The 13,805-nt window shown below is 46.2% G+C and overlaps 1 protein-coding gene across 2 annotated transcripts in view; it reads left to right on the top strand.

Moving 5' to 3' along the window:
• GGA2 (golgi associated, gamma adaptin ear containing, ARF binding protein 2) overlaps positions 1-11,052 on the top strand; it is a 33,775-nt gene extending 22,723 nt beyond the window's left edge. For both annotated transcript variants that reach the window (XM_081297554.1, XM_081297553.1), the window contains 7 exons: positions 467-571; positions 837-865; positions 1,247-1,380; positions 2,016-2,173; positions 4,463-4,632; positions 6,010-6,120; positions 6,588-11,052. In XM_081297554.1, the coding sequence (XP_081153680.1) occupies positions 467-571; positions 837-865; positions 1,247-1,380; positions 2,016-2,173; positions 4,463-4,632; positions 6,010-6,120; positions 6,588-6,698 (818 nt within the window). In that variant the 3' untranslated portion in view covers positions 6,699-11,052. The remainder of the gene's footprint in view (positions 1-466; positions 572-836; positions 866-1,246; positions 1,381-2,015; positions 2,174-4,462; positions 4,633-6,009; positions 6,121-6,587) is intronic.
• The last annotated feature ends 2,753 nt before the right edge of the window (positions 11,053-13,805 follow it).

Genomic DNA, 13,805 nt, shown 5'->3' with positions numbered 1-13,805 from the left:
TCGGTATCTGTGTTAATCAAGCATGACAGGTGACTGTGATCAGCCGGGTCAGAAACCTCCAAAGGCCTCTGAGCTGAAGAAGCCCAAGTTGCTGCTGCCCAGACTGAGGGGACCTTTGCAGGAAGACTAATCTCTGGTGTGAGCAGCAGACCTCTGGCTGCTCCATAGTATAGGTCTCAGCTCAGATTATGTGTCAGGACGCCCAGCTGATGTGGAAGGTGGCTCTGGGGTGTGTTGAGGGTTGAGGGGACAGGGTCTTTTGATTAGGAGGAGGCCTGAGGGATGCTGACTTGAGATTTTGTGTGTGTGTGTGTGTGTGTGTGTGTGCGCGCGTGCATGCTGGAAATCAAACTCCGTCTCACGTGCTAGGCAAGTGCTCTACCACTTACTTACACCCCCAACTCTTGATTGGAGACTTTACTGTCTGATATCTTTTCGTTATTCTCTGACCCTGTCTCTTTTCTAGTGTTTCAGAACCCAGCAGGCTGCATGAAGAACTGCCCCCTGATTGACTTGGAGGTGGACAGTGGGTCTGAACAGTCTTTGCTTCATCAGGACCTGGCAGCCTTAGGTTAGTGTGGGTGTTCGTGGGGCTCAGGCACAGAACGGACCTGAGGAGAGGGAGCGGGTAATGGTTTCCTCAGGGTGTGTAGGCCTGCTTTTGAGTGAGTCAGGTTTACCAGGCAGCTCAGAGAGGTCTCTTTGCAGTTGTGCCATGGGTGAGTTGAATGACCCTGTGTAAGTTGTTTCCAGAGGTCCTAGAGAGGGGTGTGCCACTGGCCTCCGGCTTGAATCCGGTGGAGTGACAGTTGTGCGTCTGTCTTCCTCTCTTACAGGGATCAGTGATGCTCCTGTTATGAACAAGGTAAGGAAGCTCCTGCTACGGCCCGGGGAGAGTTGGGGGTGGCCAGCCTGCCTTCTGAGGCAGCAGGGCCTTGTAGGGAGGGGTTACTGCATAGTCCTAGAGGACATGGGGGGTCAGTACTCCTCCTCATGCACCTCGCTGGCTCAGGTCCCCAGGACTGACATCTTTACCTCTCCACCTTTATCCCGTCTTGTGTTGTATAGTCTCCTGCTTCCTGAAGATCTGCTCGGGGGTCCTGTGCTCTCCTGCCTGTCTGTCTTTCTCCTCCTAAGGACATGTCCTAAGCCCAGGCTTCAGCAGCTCTAAGGGGCCACAGTCCCACCCACCATGGCTGATGGTCCTTCACCCCCTAGCCTTATTTTAGCCATCGTCCATCTGCAGGTCGCCAGTCAGAACTGCTGCAAGGAAAAGAAGAACCTTGCTGCCAACACACCGCCAGGTGGCGGAGTCCAGAGCCCTTCCGCAGACAGGAACTTACTGGATCTGCTCTCACCACAGCCGTCTCCCGGTCCTCTGTGAGTCTTCTGCCCAGGGAAGCGGAGGGTCTGGCTCCTGACAGCTCCCCATGGCATCTGAGCAGCAGGGCCTCTCCCTGGAGGGGTGTCCTCCTGCTGAGACTGCATGTGCTGTGTCCCCCGTCCCTGCTGCTCCTCATCCTGAGTACACTCTGCCCAAGACATCAATGAAGGGTGCTGTGGTTTTGTTTTTGTTTTTAAGATCTGTCAAATTGATGATTTTGAAGTTTTCTTACTGATTTTTCTCAATTGTCATGTAATTTTAAGTCATGCAAAACTCAGTCACTAGAGACTTATGACAGGAGGCCCTAAAACCACTGTATGAAAACATGGAAAGTCGTGGCTTTTTCCTTTACATGAGGCAGTACATTATTGTGGCTTATTCTTGCACGTCTTGGCCAGTTTGCATGTATTTGCCTCATCCTCTTTAGGGGCTATGTTAGAATTCATTGTGTGGATGTTAGTCACCCGCCTTGCATGGACATTCTGTGGATAAGTGTGTGTGTGTGTGTGTGTGTGTGTGTGTGTGTGTGTATTCACTTCCTCATCTTGCTCTTCAGAAAACCAAATCACAGATTCCTGGAATTCTCTATATAGTTATTGTTTGTCTTTGATATTTTTTTATTTCTTTGTAGGAATTATGTCCCACAGAAAAGTATCCCTAAGGAAGTGCCACCAGGTACTAAGTCCTCTCCAGGTTGGTCCTGGGAGGCTGGCCCTTTGGCTCCTTCCCCGGCTTCCCAGAACACACCTCTGGCTCAAGTGTTTGTCCCTTTGGAGTCTGTGAAGCCCAGTAAGTGCAGTTTTATTTTTTCCCTTTTTAGTTCTATGTAACTGTAGAAGTATTTTGACTTGTTATACGTACATGGAGTATAACTTTCCATTCTTGTGTTGTACATGATATGGAGTTACCCTCATTGTGTATCATATATGGACACAGGAAAGTCATGTCCGACTCATTCTACTATCTTCCCCCATTCCTATTCCCCTCTCTTCCCTTCACTCCCCTTTGTCTGATTCAGTGAACTTCTACCCCCCCACCCCACCCCCTGCCATTTTTGTGTGTTAGCATCTGCATATCAGAGAGAACATTCAGCCTTTAGCTTTTGGTGATTGGATTATTTCACCTCGCATGATAGTCTCTAGTTCCATCCATTTACCAGCAAATGCCATAATTCATTTTTCTTTGTGGCTGAGTAATATCCACTGGGTATATAACCCCTCCTTTTTTTTTTTTTTTTTGAGGGAGGGGGTACTGAGGATTGAACTCAGGGGCACTTAACCACTGAGCCACATCCCCAGGCCTGTTTTGTATTTTACTTAGAGACAGGGTCTCACTGAGTTGCTGGATTTGAATCCATGATCCTTCTGTGTCAGCTTCCCAAGTTGTTGGGATTACGGGTGTACACCACTGTGCCTGGTCCTTTCTCCTTTTCTATTTTGAGACAGGGTCTTGCTGAATTCCCAAGCCTGGCTTTGCGCTCACAATCTCCTGCCTTAGCCTCCTAAGTCTGTGGAATTACAGGCATGTGCCATCACACTTGGCACAAAACAAAGTTAAACAAAAAGTTAAAAGCAAGAAAACATGTTCACTGTAGAGTTTTAGAAAAGACAGAGCAGAAAAGTATCATCATCTAAATCATTACCAGCTGGGCTAAGATGGAAATTTTATTAATATCCTTTTTTTTCTGTGGTGGATACTGAACCCAGGGCCTCATGCCCATATGTATGGATATGTTCTTCTTAATAAATTGACATCACAGTATGTATAGACTATTTTGATGTCTGGTTTTATTTATTTATTTATTTTTTTTTTTAAGAGAGAGAGAGAGGGGAGAGAGAGAATTTTTTTTTTTAATATTTATTTTTTAGTTATTGGCAGACACAACATTTTTGTTGGTATGTGGTGCTGAGGATCGAACCCGGGCCGCACGCATGCCAGGCGAGCGCGCTACCACTTGAGCCACATCCCCAGCCCCTGGTTTTATTTATTATTACATTATAAGCTTATAGCATTTTTTATGCCCTTAATTGTTCTTCAAAACCTTGATTTTTAATAGCTCCATATATTATATCATTAAATAGATGTGCCATGATTCATTTATTGGTTGCTTTTTTTTAGTGATACTAGGGATTGTACCCAGTGGCTAGCACATGTTAGACAAGCGCTCTGCCACCAGCCCAGTTTTGTTTTATTTTGAAATAGGGCCTCACTGAGTTGCCCAGACCAGCCTCAAACTAGTGATCCTCCTGCCTGAGTTTCCTGGTAGCTGAGATTGCAGATGTGTGTTTGGGCCCAGTGCCTTTGTGAAAGCTGACCTTGTTTGTTGTTAAAAACAGTGGTACAGTGAACATCGTGGGTGGCCTTTCTACGTGGTCTCCTGGTTATCAAGCATATTCCTGAATGTGGGGAAATGCTGGGTGTCGATTTTAAGTTTTTGATCTGCATTATCAGTTTCCCTTCCAAAAAAGTTGCCTTTTCCCCATACTCTCAGCACACACTTCACTTATGTTTTTAGTCTTTTAAATCTTTGGCAGTTATATAAAACCACATTTTTATGATGTCCATTTTGATAAGTGACATTTGGCATAAGGATCTTCATTAAAAATTTCCCCAGGTGCTTAGAGGTCAGCTGAATACCCTTTATCAAATTAGCTACTGATTTTTAAAATAGTTATTCTTGTTAAATTCTTGTATTTGGGTTTGTTCTGCATGCTCTGATTTATTCCACTTTACTTGATGTGCAGTTTTTTCTCTGAATATTTACCAACATAAATAGCCCTGCCTGTCTTTTTTTTTTTTGCCTGTTGGTTAGTCGCATGTTTTTTCCCCCCCAAATTAGGATTAGAATCCACTGTTACAGGGGCTGGGGATGTGGCTCAAGTGGTAGCGCGCTCGCCTGGCATGTTTGGAGGACCCTAGGAAACTCGGTGGACACAGGAGGTCTTGGCTTACGGTGGTGCAGAGCGGTGAAGTCCAAGAGCTGGAGGAGCAGTAGCACTCGTGACCCATGTCTCTGAGGCCTGGCTTTCGTGGCAGTTGGTGGCAGTACTAACCCTCCTGGTGGTCCCTCTCTCCCAGGCAGCCTGCCTCCTATTATCGTGTATGACCGGAACGGATTCAGAATTCTGCTCCACTTCTCCCAGACGGGGGCCCCTGGCCACCCAGAGGTGCAGGTGTTACTGCTGACCATGATGAGCACTGCTACCCAGCCAGTCTGGGACATCATGTTTCAAGTGGCTGTGCCAAAGGTAAGTCGTCCGCTACTGGCCAGCTTCTTTGAATTGTTCAGGAATGGCTGTCATCGTTGAGCACCAGATCCTTTATGGGACATTGTTAGGTGTAAGAGATAGAACTCTCAGACTAGTTGATGATAGAATGGGGATTTTATTTATTTATTTTTAAAAATTAAATTATTTATTCTAATTTGTTATACATGACAGCAGAATGCAATTCATTTCATATTACACATCTAGAGCACAATTTTTCAAGTCACTGATTGTACACAAAGTATTTTCGCTCCATTGGTGTCTTCATACATGTACTTAGGGTGATGATGTCTAACTCTTTCCACCGTCATCCCTAACCCCTTGCCCCTTCCTTTCCCCTCTCTCCCTCCCATGCTCCCCACCCATCGACATTATGAGTCAGCATCTTCATATCAAAGAAAACATTCGGCCTTTGGTTTTTTGGGATTGGTTACTTCACTTAGCATTATATAGAATGGGGATTTTATTGGCTCCCTTAACTGGGGATTCCTGAATATATCTCACTTCACCTGAATCAATCCAGGTAGGTTTTTAAATGATTGCTTAAGAATCTCTTGGTTTGGGGCTATACTGAACCAGGATACACTCAAGTGGCTAAGGTAGGAAGATCACTTGAACCCAGGAGTTTGTATAGCCTGGGCAATATAATGAGACACTATCTCTTTAAAAAAAGAAAAGAAGCTCATGTGGCCTGAGGTGTGCATATCGACTGCCCAAGGAAGGGCTCTGCTGGGCCTGGCTGGGGTTACTTGCATACCTTTGACCAGTAACTTGTGTCCAGGGAGATGAACTATTTGGCCAAGTTGGGATAATATGCCCACTCTTTTTAAGGGAAGTAGGGCCCCACTGATTAATACCCATACCCTAATCACAGGGGAAGGGGCATCTCCCGAAAGGAAAAGATTCAAGGTGGAAGCACATGACTCCGTGAAGTGTTTTTGTCCTCAAGGTGTTCTTTGTGAAGCATGTTCTTAACTCTGTGGTTAGTATCATAATTACATAACTCTACAGAGTCAGTGCTCTGAGGACTGTTATCAGCTCTTACCTTAAACGATCAACGGAAGACTTAGGAGTTTTTGCCTGATGTCACAGAGCTAGTAAGAGGCAGAGTGAGAATTGTACCCAAGATGTGACGCAGCTCTTCATGCTGCCTGCCACTGACCACACCCCTTCAGATGTATTTTGGGTGGAAGGAAAGGCTTTGGGTCCTTTCATCAGGCAGTGGGAACCGAGATACCACATTTCCTAAGAAGCTAGTTCTTCTGGATGGGTGGTGTGGAGTTCCGGTTCCTGTTGCCCTGATCTCCTCCCTGAGCCCGGGGCTCGGTAGGAATGTTTTATGTGCTGTTTCCCTGATAGTCGATGAGAGTGAAGCTGCAGCCGGCCTCCAGCTCCAAGCTTCCTGCCTTCAGTCCTTTGGTGCCTCCAGCTGTGATCTCTCAGATGCTGCTGCTCGACAATCCTCACAAAGTGAGTGCTGATGTCCTTGCGGAGCAGGGAAACGGGGCTCCTGGACTGCAGGGAGGAGACCGCGGGGGGAGGCACACTGCGGCTTGCTCTGAAGCTCCGGTTGGCGCAGGAGTGGGGCGTTGGTGGGACATCCCTTGCTGGTGATTTTCTTGGGGACTTATTTAAAGCAGGTCTGTTATTCTGGGAACCACGAAAGGAGCTCCCTCTAATATCGTGGAGTCCTGAAGGGCGGTTTCTGAACTGCAGTCCACTTCAGGACTGTGGAAGTGTGGAAGGGCTCCCAGAATACATGTCTGGCTCCCCTGTTGGAGCCCCAAAGAAGGCAGGCCAGGGTGTCTGTCATGTAGTTGTTTGAAGCCCTCATTTGGGGGAAATTAACATAAACGCCATTCCTTGGAGACATTTGCTCTGGCTGGCCTCGGGGTTGCTCCCGTCTAACTGAATGTCTTGTATCTCTCACCTCCCAGGAACCTATCCGGTTACGATATAAACTGACATTCAACCAGGGTGGGCAGCCTTTCAGTGAAGTAGGAGAAGTGAAGGACTTTCCAGACCTGGCTGTCTTGGGAGCAGCATAATTTTTCGTGAGACAGACCCTTCAAGTCAAGCTTGGGCCACGTTCCTCTCACTGTCTAGTTGGAACTAGTCACGTGATTTAGTGCAGAGTGCCAAAAACTGTCTCCTGACACAGGCTCTGAATGCCAACCTCTGACCTATTCTGCAGAGACTGTGTGTGTGCTGTCAGGGGCTGGGGGGAGGGAAGAGCGGGGCTGGGGGTGGCAGTGTGGAAGCTGCCGGGCATTTCTGAAGACCATCTCTGCTGCAATCATCTGTTTCTGCATGTCGTGGACACCGATGTCCCTGCCTCAGATTGGAGGTTTTATAAGCCAAAGTTTTTTTCATGTATGTTATCATTCATCCACTCTGTGCCTTGTCAGCCTTTGAAAGTCTTGGTTGCTCCCAGACTGCTGTTCTCAGGGACCTTAAAAGGGACCTGGTTGGTCTTGGGGCAAAGAGTGTCTTCTGGGGACACTATTCTTCCAAGAAAGACCTTGTCTCCATTTCATTCGAGTATGCTGCTTGCATGTGTTCGGGAAGATCTCTGAAATGGAATGCTTGTTGCACTGTTTCCAGCGAGGGGCTGCCGTGAGACCAGAAGACCACACCTGGTGGGCCAATCATGTCCTTCACCACTGTGCCTTAGAATCGCCCTTAGATGGACCCTCTGAGGCAGAGGGAAAGCAGACCCCAGGCCTTAGGTTCCTTGGGTTGGGCAGCCTGTCTGGGCCCTTACTCAGGACCCTCATCTCCATCCTCATCCTCTTTCTCCATAAGCATCTCCTCTGAGCTCTTTGATTGTGACACCAGGTTAGTCATAAATCATAGTTAGTGGCCAGCCCTTTCCTGTCGGCTTCACAATCCAAGATGGTGGACTGTGATGCAGATAGATATGGAAAGAGCTTAGGAATGAAAGGCATTGAATAAATCTTGAGTGGCCATTCTGCCCTGCGGGAAGTTGAGGAAGTAGGAGTCGCAGAGCCAGTTGCGTTTAGAGCTGAGGGGCTGGAAGGGAACCGGCTTCCTGTTGAAGTAAGGAGAACGTGAAGGATGGAGAGCCAGTGACCCCACGAAGACAAAACCCTGAAGATCTGAGCAGAGCTGGAGATCTGTTCCATTTATAAGCTGAAGGAGAAATTCAAGCATATAGTCAGGTGATCCTTAGTGAGCATCTACTGTTTGCTCTGATCTTTGATGTGCATATTTAACAAGTCCTGCTCAGCCAGACTCTGGGAAAAGGTGCCTGAGCCTTGCTGAGATGTACCAGTGAAGGGCTGGGAGGGCCAAGAGGCGGCCTTCTGGGTGGCAGTCAACCTAGGAACCTGCAAGGCTGTTTGGAGCTTTTAATAATGAGATCTGGTCTTGATGTCTGCATATAGTTGGAAATCTGCCAACATTAATTGGCAGAAATGGCAGCTGTAAAGATCCTCAAGGGATGCTCATTTTTAAGCAAATGTGCAAACTCATAAGACAGATAAATGATGGGGAGATTTCTTCATTTGGCATAATTCATATGAGACTAATCTTAACCCCAAAATTATTTTCACGTTCCAGTGTCTTACAGAAAAGCTATCACATCAAGTTTTTAAAGGGTGCCCATCAGGACGATGGTGTCTGCCTGTGAGGAACTTAGTCCAAATGGGTGAATGAGACTGGCACATGAGAAGACAGGCTTTTTATCCTGTAGTTTAGAGATGAACTCATGTGCATCCCTGAAGATCCTTCTCTTTTCCAGGAGAAATGGTACTCTGCATAGGTAGACTTGGAGAGAGGATGGATAGGAAGAGAGGAAGAAGGTGGCTGTCCCGTCCCTGGTTCATGCCATGAGTTCCTCTAATCACCAAATTCAGTGAGTGCGTAGAGCCCGGCCTGCACCCTCTCGTTCCCTCACCCACCAGCAGCTGTTGTAGCCAGCACTGCTGTGGGCACTGCGGATGTAGCAGGGACTTCTGGATCTTCTGGTCCTCTGGAGAGAGACGAGTTTATCCTGTGTCAGCTGGAGAACTGGCACTGATGGCCAGTGCTGTCTCCTGTCCTCATCTGTCTAGAATCCTGCTTACCTTTATTTCTTGACCTACCTCTGCCCCTTTAATGTGCTTTCCCAGGGCTGGTCCTTCGGACTTTTCTGAGTCTACACACTGAGCCTGGCAACTAAGCCCCTCTAGACCACTAGGTGGATCCTAACCCTCATCTCAAGCTCCCTCTCCCTGCTGACATCAGATCCGATTTGACTGTCAGTTGAGGTTCCGCCGGAGGCCCCCCTCTTGCTTAGAACACAACCCCTCCTTCTCTCCCTGTTCCCTTACGTGCTCTTTGACCCGAAGGCACCTGTCTGAGACTTCCTGGGTCCTCCATTTGTGCTTCACGTATATCCACTCGGTTTTGTCCCATGTAGTCTGTTTTCCCTACATTCACATTTCCATGCCTTAATTTGGCTTTTTCTTGTTTTGTTTTGATACTGCAGTAGCCTCCCAGTTGTGATTCATACTTGCCACCACCAGAATTCTCTAGCAAATCAGAGCACTTGATCTTAGGCTGAAAAATTCTGAATGGCTTCCTAATGCCTGTAGGTGGGTAGGAACAATCCAGGTTGCTTGTGTCGGCGTCCAGTGCCCTTCTGCAAGTTTGCTCCCTACTCTCCTGTCATCACCTGCCAAGAATAGAGCCCACATGGCCCCGCAACAATAAAGTTGTTCAAGCTCTTTGGTAAATGCCGTGTTTTTTCTTATCTTTTTGACTATATATGCAGTTCATTCCTCTTCCTGTATCCCTTCACTGAACTTAAGACTCAGCCAAAATGCTATTCTAAAATGCTACTCTGGGGCTGGGGCTCAGGAATAGAACAACTGTCCTGGCATGTGTGAGGCCCTGGGTTCCACTCCCCCCCCACACACAAACACCTTCTCTGCCACTCTTTGAACATAAATGGGAGGTATAGATAGTAAATTGAAAACAGGAGGGTGGTGCATGCTTGTAATCCTAGTGGCTCGGCAGGCTGAGGCAGGAGGATTGAAAGTTCAAAGCTAGACTCAGCAAATTAGCAAGGCCCTAAGCAACCGTGTCTCTAAATAAAATCCTTAAAAATCTGGGGATGTGGCTCAGTAGGTGAGTGCTCCTGGGTTCAATCCTGGGTACCCCTGCCCAGAAATAAAAATATAAATGATAACCAAAAGGAAATGATTATTACCCATTTAAGATAAAATAGCACTAATTGAAATGGCAAATATTAAAGGTAGATAGCAAAGATAATATCTAAAATACAAATTGTACTTAACTACTACAATGTTAGTTCCAAGTTTCTTAAATATATTCAATGAAGAATTAGTTACCCAGCCCCGGAAGTATGAATTCTGTCAACCAGGTGATTTTGTTGTTGTTGTTGTTGTTGCTTTTGTTTTAAACTAAGAGAATTCTGGAATGCTTGCTATGGGTTTCTTTTCAGTCTGATGATTTTCACCTAGAGCAAGGTGTGGCCAGGTAGGACAGCACAGGCATCATCCTCAGATGAGCCAAACTTTTGGTTTCCTAACTCAGGTACTCAAGGTCCAGAGTTTGAAAATTCAGGCTTCTCGTCCCATTCGTCCAACACATTGCCAGTTATACCATGTTCATTCATTATGTGGTGCTGAGGATCGAACCAAGTGTCTCACACATGCTAGGCGAGTGCTCTACCTCTGAGCCATGACTGCAGCCAACCATGTTCGTTCTTAGAAAGGTGGCATTTTGGAAAGCATGGACTCTCTCCTTTGACTTTCCGTCTTGAGAGGAACATGTACTTCACTTCCTTCATCCCACTTAGAATTTTAGAAGTTGAAATAACACCTCAGAGTACAGGCCCCAGAGACAGATCTAAATGTGGAGGTCAGAAGCCCCAGCAGCTTGGAATGACTGATAACCCTTCCTGTAATTCAGGGGCTTCCCTGATGCTCTCACTAGCCATGTGACCTAGGGAAAATGATTTCTTGAAATTAAAAAGCATAATGCAATCTTTTTTATTTTAAGCCAAAGTCACTGTAAATTACAAAAATATTTTCAGTGAGGTACAAATTGAGAATTTATTTAGCAAATTTGTAAACATCCTGAAATTTAAAACCTTGACACCAAAATCTGGAACAGGTAGTGGACAGATCAGTTGTTGCTTGCTTGCTTGTTTTTGGCATGGGGGGTTGAACCTAGGGTCCCTTAACCTCTGAACCACATCCCCAGGTCCCTTTTATTCTTTGAGACAGGGTCTTGCTAAATTGCTGAAGCTGGCATTGAACTTGTAATCTTCCTGCCTCAGCCTCCCGAGCTGCTGGGATTATACACAGGCAGAAGAGCAGGATGTTTTAGCTAAAATATTGCTTTGGAGCCAGCAGTATAGTGAAAGAATACACTGCACAAAGCATTTCTGGGAATGCCATCAACTACATTAATAGCTCAGAACTACTCAGTCCTCTCAGTAGATGTAGAGAAGCCTTTTATCACATTTATTTCTAATAAAATCACCCAGCACCACCTACTGCTTAATAAGGCAATACACCACAGTGGCCAGAACACCCAGTTTACATTCCCGTGAGAAAGGAAGCCAGAGGCTGTCTAGAACCATCTCTGCTGCAGACATCACAGTCAATAAGAACGGAGGCTCCTGCCATCCCCTAAAGCCCCTGAGGATATGCTCCACGACGTCCTGTTCCAAGAAGATGGCTCAGCTCCACAGCCACATCTGTACTGTGAGTTGCAGGAAGGAGCTGGAGGAAAGGAAAGGGAAAATGCCAACATTGTTTTGAGGGCTTCCTAGAAGGTGTGCTGACACTTAATCTCACATCTCGGCCTGTTCAGTTATGTGTTCACACATTGGTGCAAAGACAACCAAGAACATCAGATTGGTACATCACATGGAATTGGGGTTTGGTTACTAAGAAGAGACGAGTACGTGAGCAGTCCACCATGAGACGGGCTGCAGGAAGCTGCCCTCAGAGCTACTGCTAGTGAAGAACAGATCATGCTTTTATATTTATCATAGAATCCGTTCTCACATTTTTTTTTTCTCCTTTTTGTGGTGCTGGGGATCAAACCCAGGGCCTCGCCGTGCTTGGCAAGCACTCCACGATGTATTCCAGCACGGACCCCCATTTTAAAGCCAAATGGTCCACCAAGGTATTGTGTCCACATTCTGGTGGTCATCTTTGGGTCACAGAATTATGTAAGTTTTCTTTGAATTTATTCTTCATTCTCTGTCATTTCTAAGATGAAAATAAAACTTATATATGTTCAGTGTTGATTTTTTTAACAGTAAAAGTCATGTGATTCAAAATTAAAATACAAAAGGTAAAAGTTCCTACTCGCCAAGTACATTCCTCGTCCCTTTTCAGAGAGGGTCAAGGCAAGCTCGAGCAGATTCGCTGTTTTTCATCTTGTGATGACACCATTATCTATGAGTTAAGTAATGCCGACAGAAGTGAGTGGCACCCTGCTCGCCTTTCCCCTGACAACCTGTGGCATAACCAAGCGGGTGTGTGTTCAAAGAGCAGCATAGTAGAACTGGCATAGTCGCTTTCTGGTAGCTTCCTGAATCTCTAGCCTCTCCCTCCTTGTTTAGGGGCCTGGCCTGGTGGATAGAGTGGCTTAGGAGTCACAGGTGGGTTCAGGTTTTAGTTTTTTGCCACCTGAAGAGTCTTGAGCAGCCACTTAACCTTTCTGGGCCTCAGTTTTTAGTAAGTTGCTGAGGCTGGCTTCAAACTCAGGATCCTCCTGTCCTGGCCTCCAGAGTTTCTGGAATTACAAGTCTGTGCTACTGAACCCAGCCTCAGTTTTATACTCTTAAGAAAAAATGTTAACAATTTGTAAGTTTTGGGGAGGATTTAATGAGTTGAGCAAAATATCAGATATAATAGGGACTCTAAATTTAGGTGCAATTATTTGTCAAAATCAACTGGGCCAGGCACAGTGCTGCATGCTTGTAATCTCAGTAACTAGGGGCCCCGGCTAGCCTCAACAACTTGGTAAGACCCTGTCTTCAAAACAAAAACGGCTGAGGATGTAGCTCAGTGTACAATCAATCCCCAGTACAAAAAAAAAAAAAAAAAAAATCATCTGAGATTGAGGCTTCTCTAAGCCACCTTAAGAATGGTAGCTTCTGTTTTATCACTTCATTCCTTTCACAGCCTCTCCTGCTCCCAAGCGACCACTGAAATTGGGCTAAGGATGCCAATAATCTAGTATTTCCAGAGGCAGCAGAAAAGGTTGACGCTTTTTATAAAATGTGACTCATACCCTCTACTTGTTAGGCTTCAGATCAGCTGTAAAAATGAAAAAGTCCAAAGCAGTAGTAGCTTACACATGCTTAGTAGTTTCCTCTGTATTATTTTCCAGAACTGCCGTGACAGTACCACAAACTGGGTGGCTTAAGACTACAGAAATACCTAAGTTCTGGAGGCTGGAAGTGTGAACTTGGGGCCATGATTGTGCTCCTTCTGAAACCTGTAGGAGAATCTGGTGTTTGTGGCAGACTTTGGTGTTTCTCAGTTACAAATGCAGAATTCCAGTCCCTGCCCTCAGGGTCATGTTCTCATCGTCACATGATCATCCTTTTAGGATGCCAATCATATTGGATTAGGGCCCAACCTATGACTTCCATCTTGTGATATTTGCAATGATGTCAAAGAAGTCACATTCTGAGGTATGGAGGCGGGTTAGGACTTTCTCTTAGTTTATAAGCTAGATGGCTTATCAACAACCAATTTATTATTCACAGTCCTGGAGACTGGGAAGTCCAAGGTTAAGGTGCCAGCAGATTGGTGTCAGGTGACCACCCACTTTCTGGTTCATAGATGGCCTTGTCACTGTATTTCACATGGCAGAAGGTGTGAGGAATCTGAATCCTCTCATAAGGGTACTCATCCCATTTGTGAGGATTCTGACCTCATAACCTGATCCCCACTTTGACGTGCACTCAAGTGGGATCAGGTGTGGTGGTGTGCACCTGTCACCCCAGCCACCTGGAAACTGAAGCAGGAAGATCGCAAATTCAAGGCCAGCCTCTGAAACGTGGTTTAGTGGCAGGGCGCTGCCCACCATGAGCAAGGACCCGAGTTCAATCCCCAGAACAGCAAACACACACACACACACACACACACACAAATTCA

The sequence above is a fragment of the Spermophilus citellus genome (genome assembly GCF_964194105.1).
Source record: "Spermophilus citellus genome assembly, chromosome: 6".
NCBI classification, from domain to species: domain Eukaryota; kingdom Metazoa; phylum Chordata; class Mammalia; order Rodentia; family Sciuridae; genus Spermophilus; species Spermophilus citellus.
Note: the sequence above shows the minus strand (reverse complement) of the source record. Positions and strands in the feature narration are given on the sequence as shown.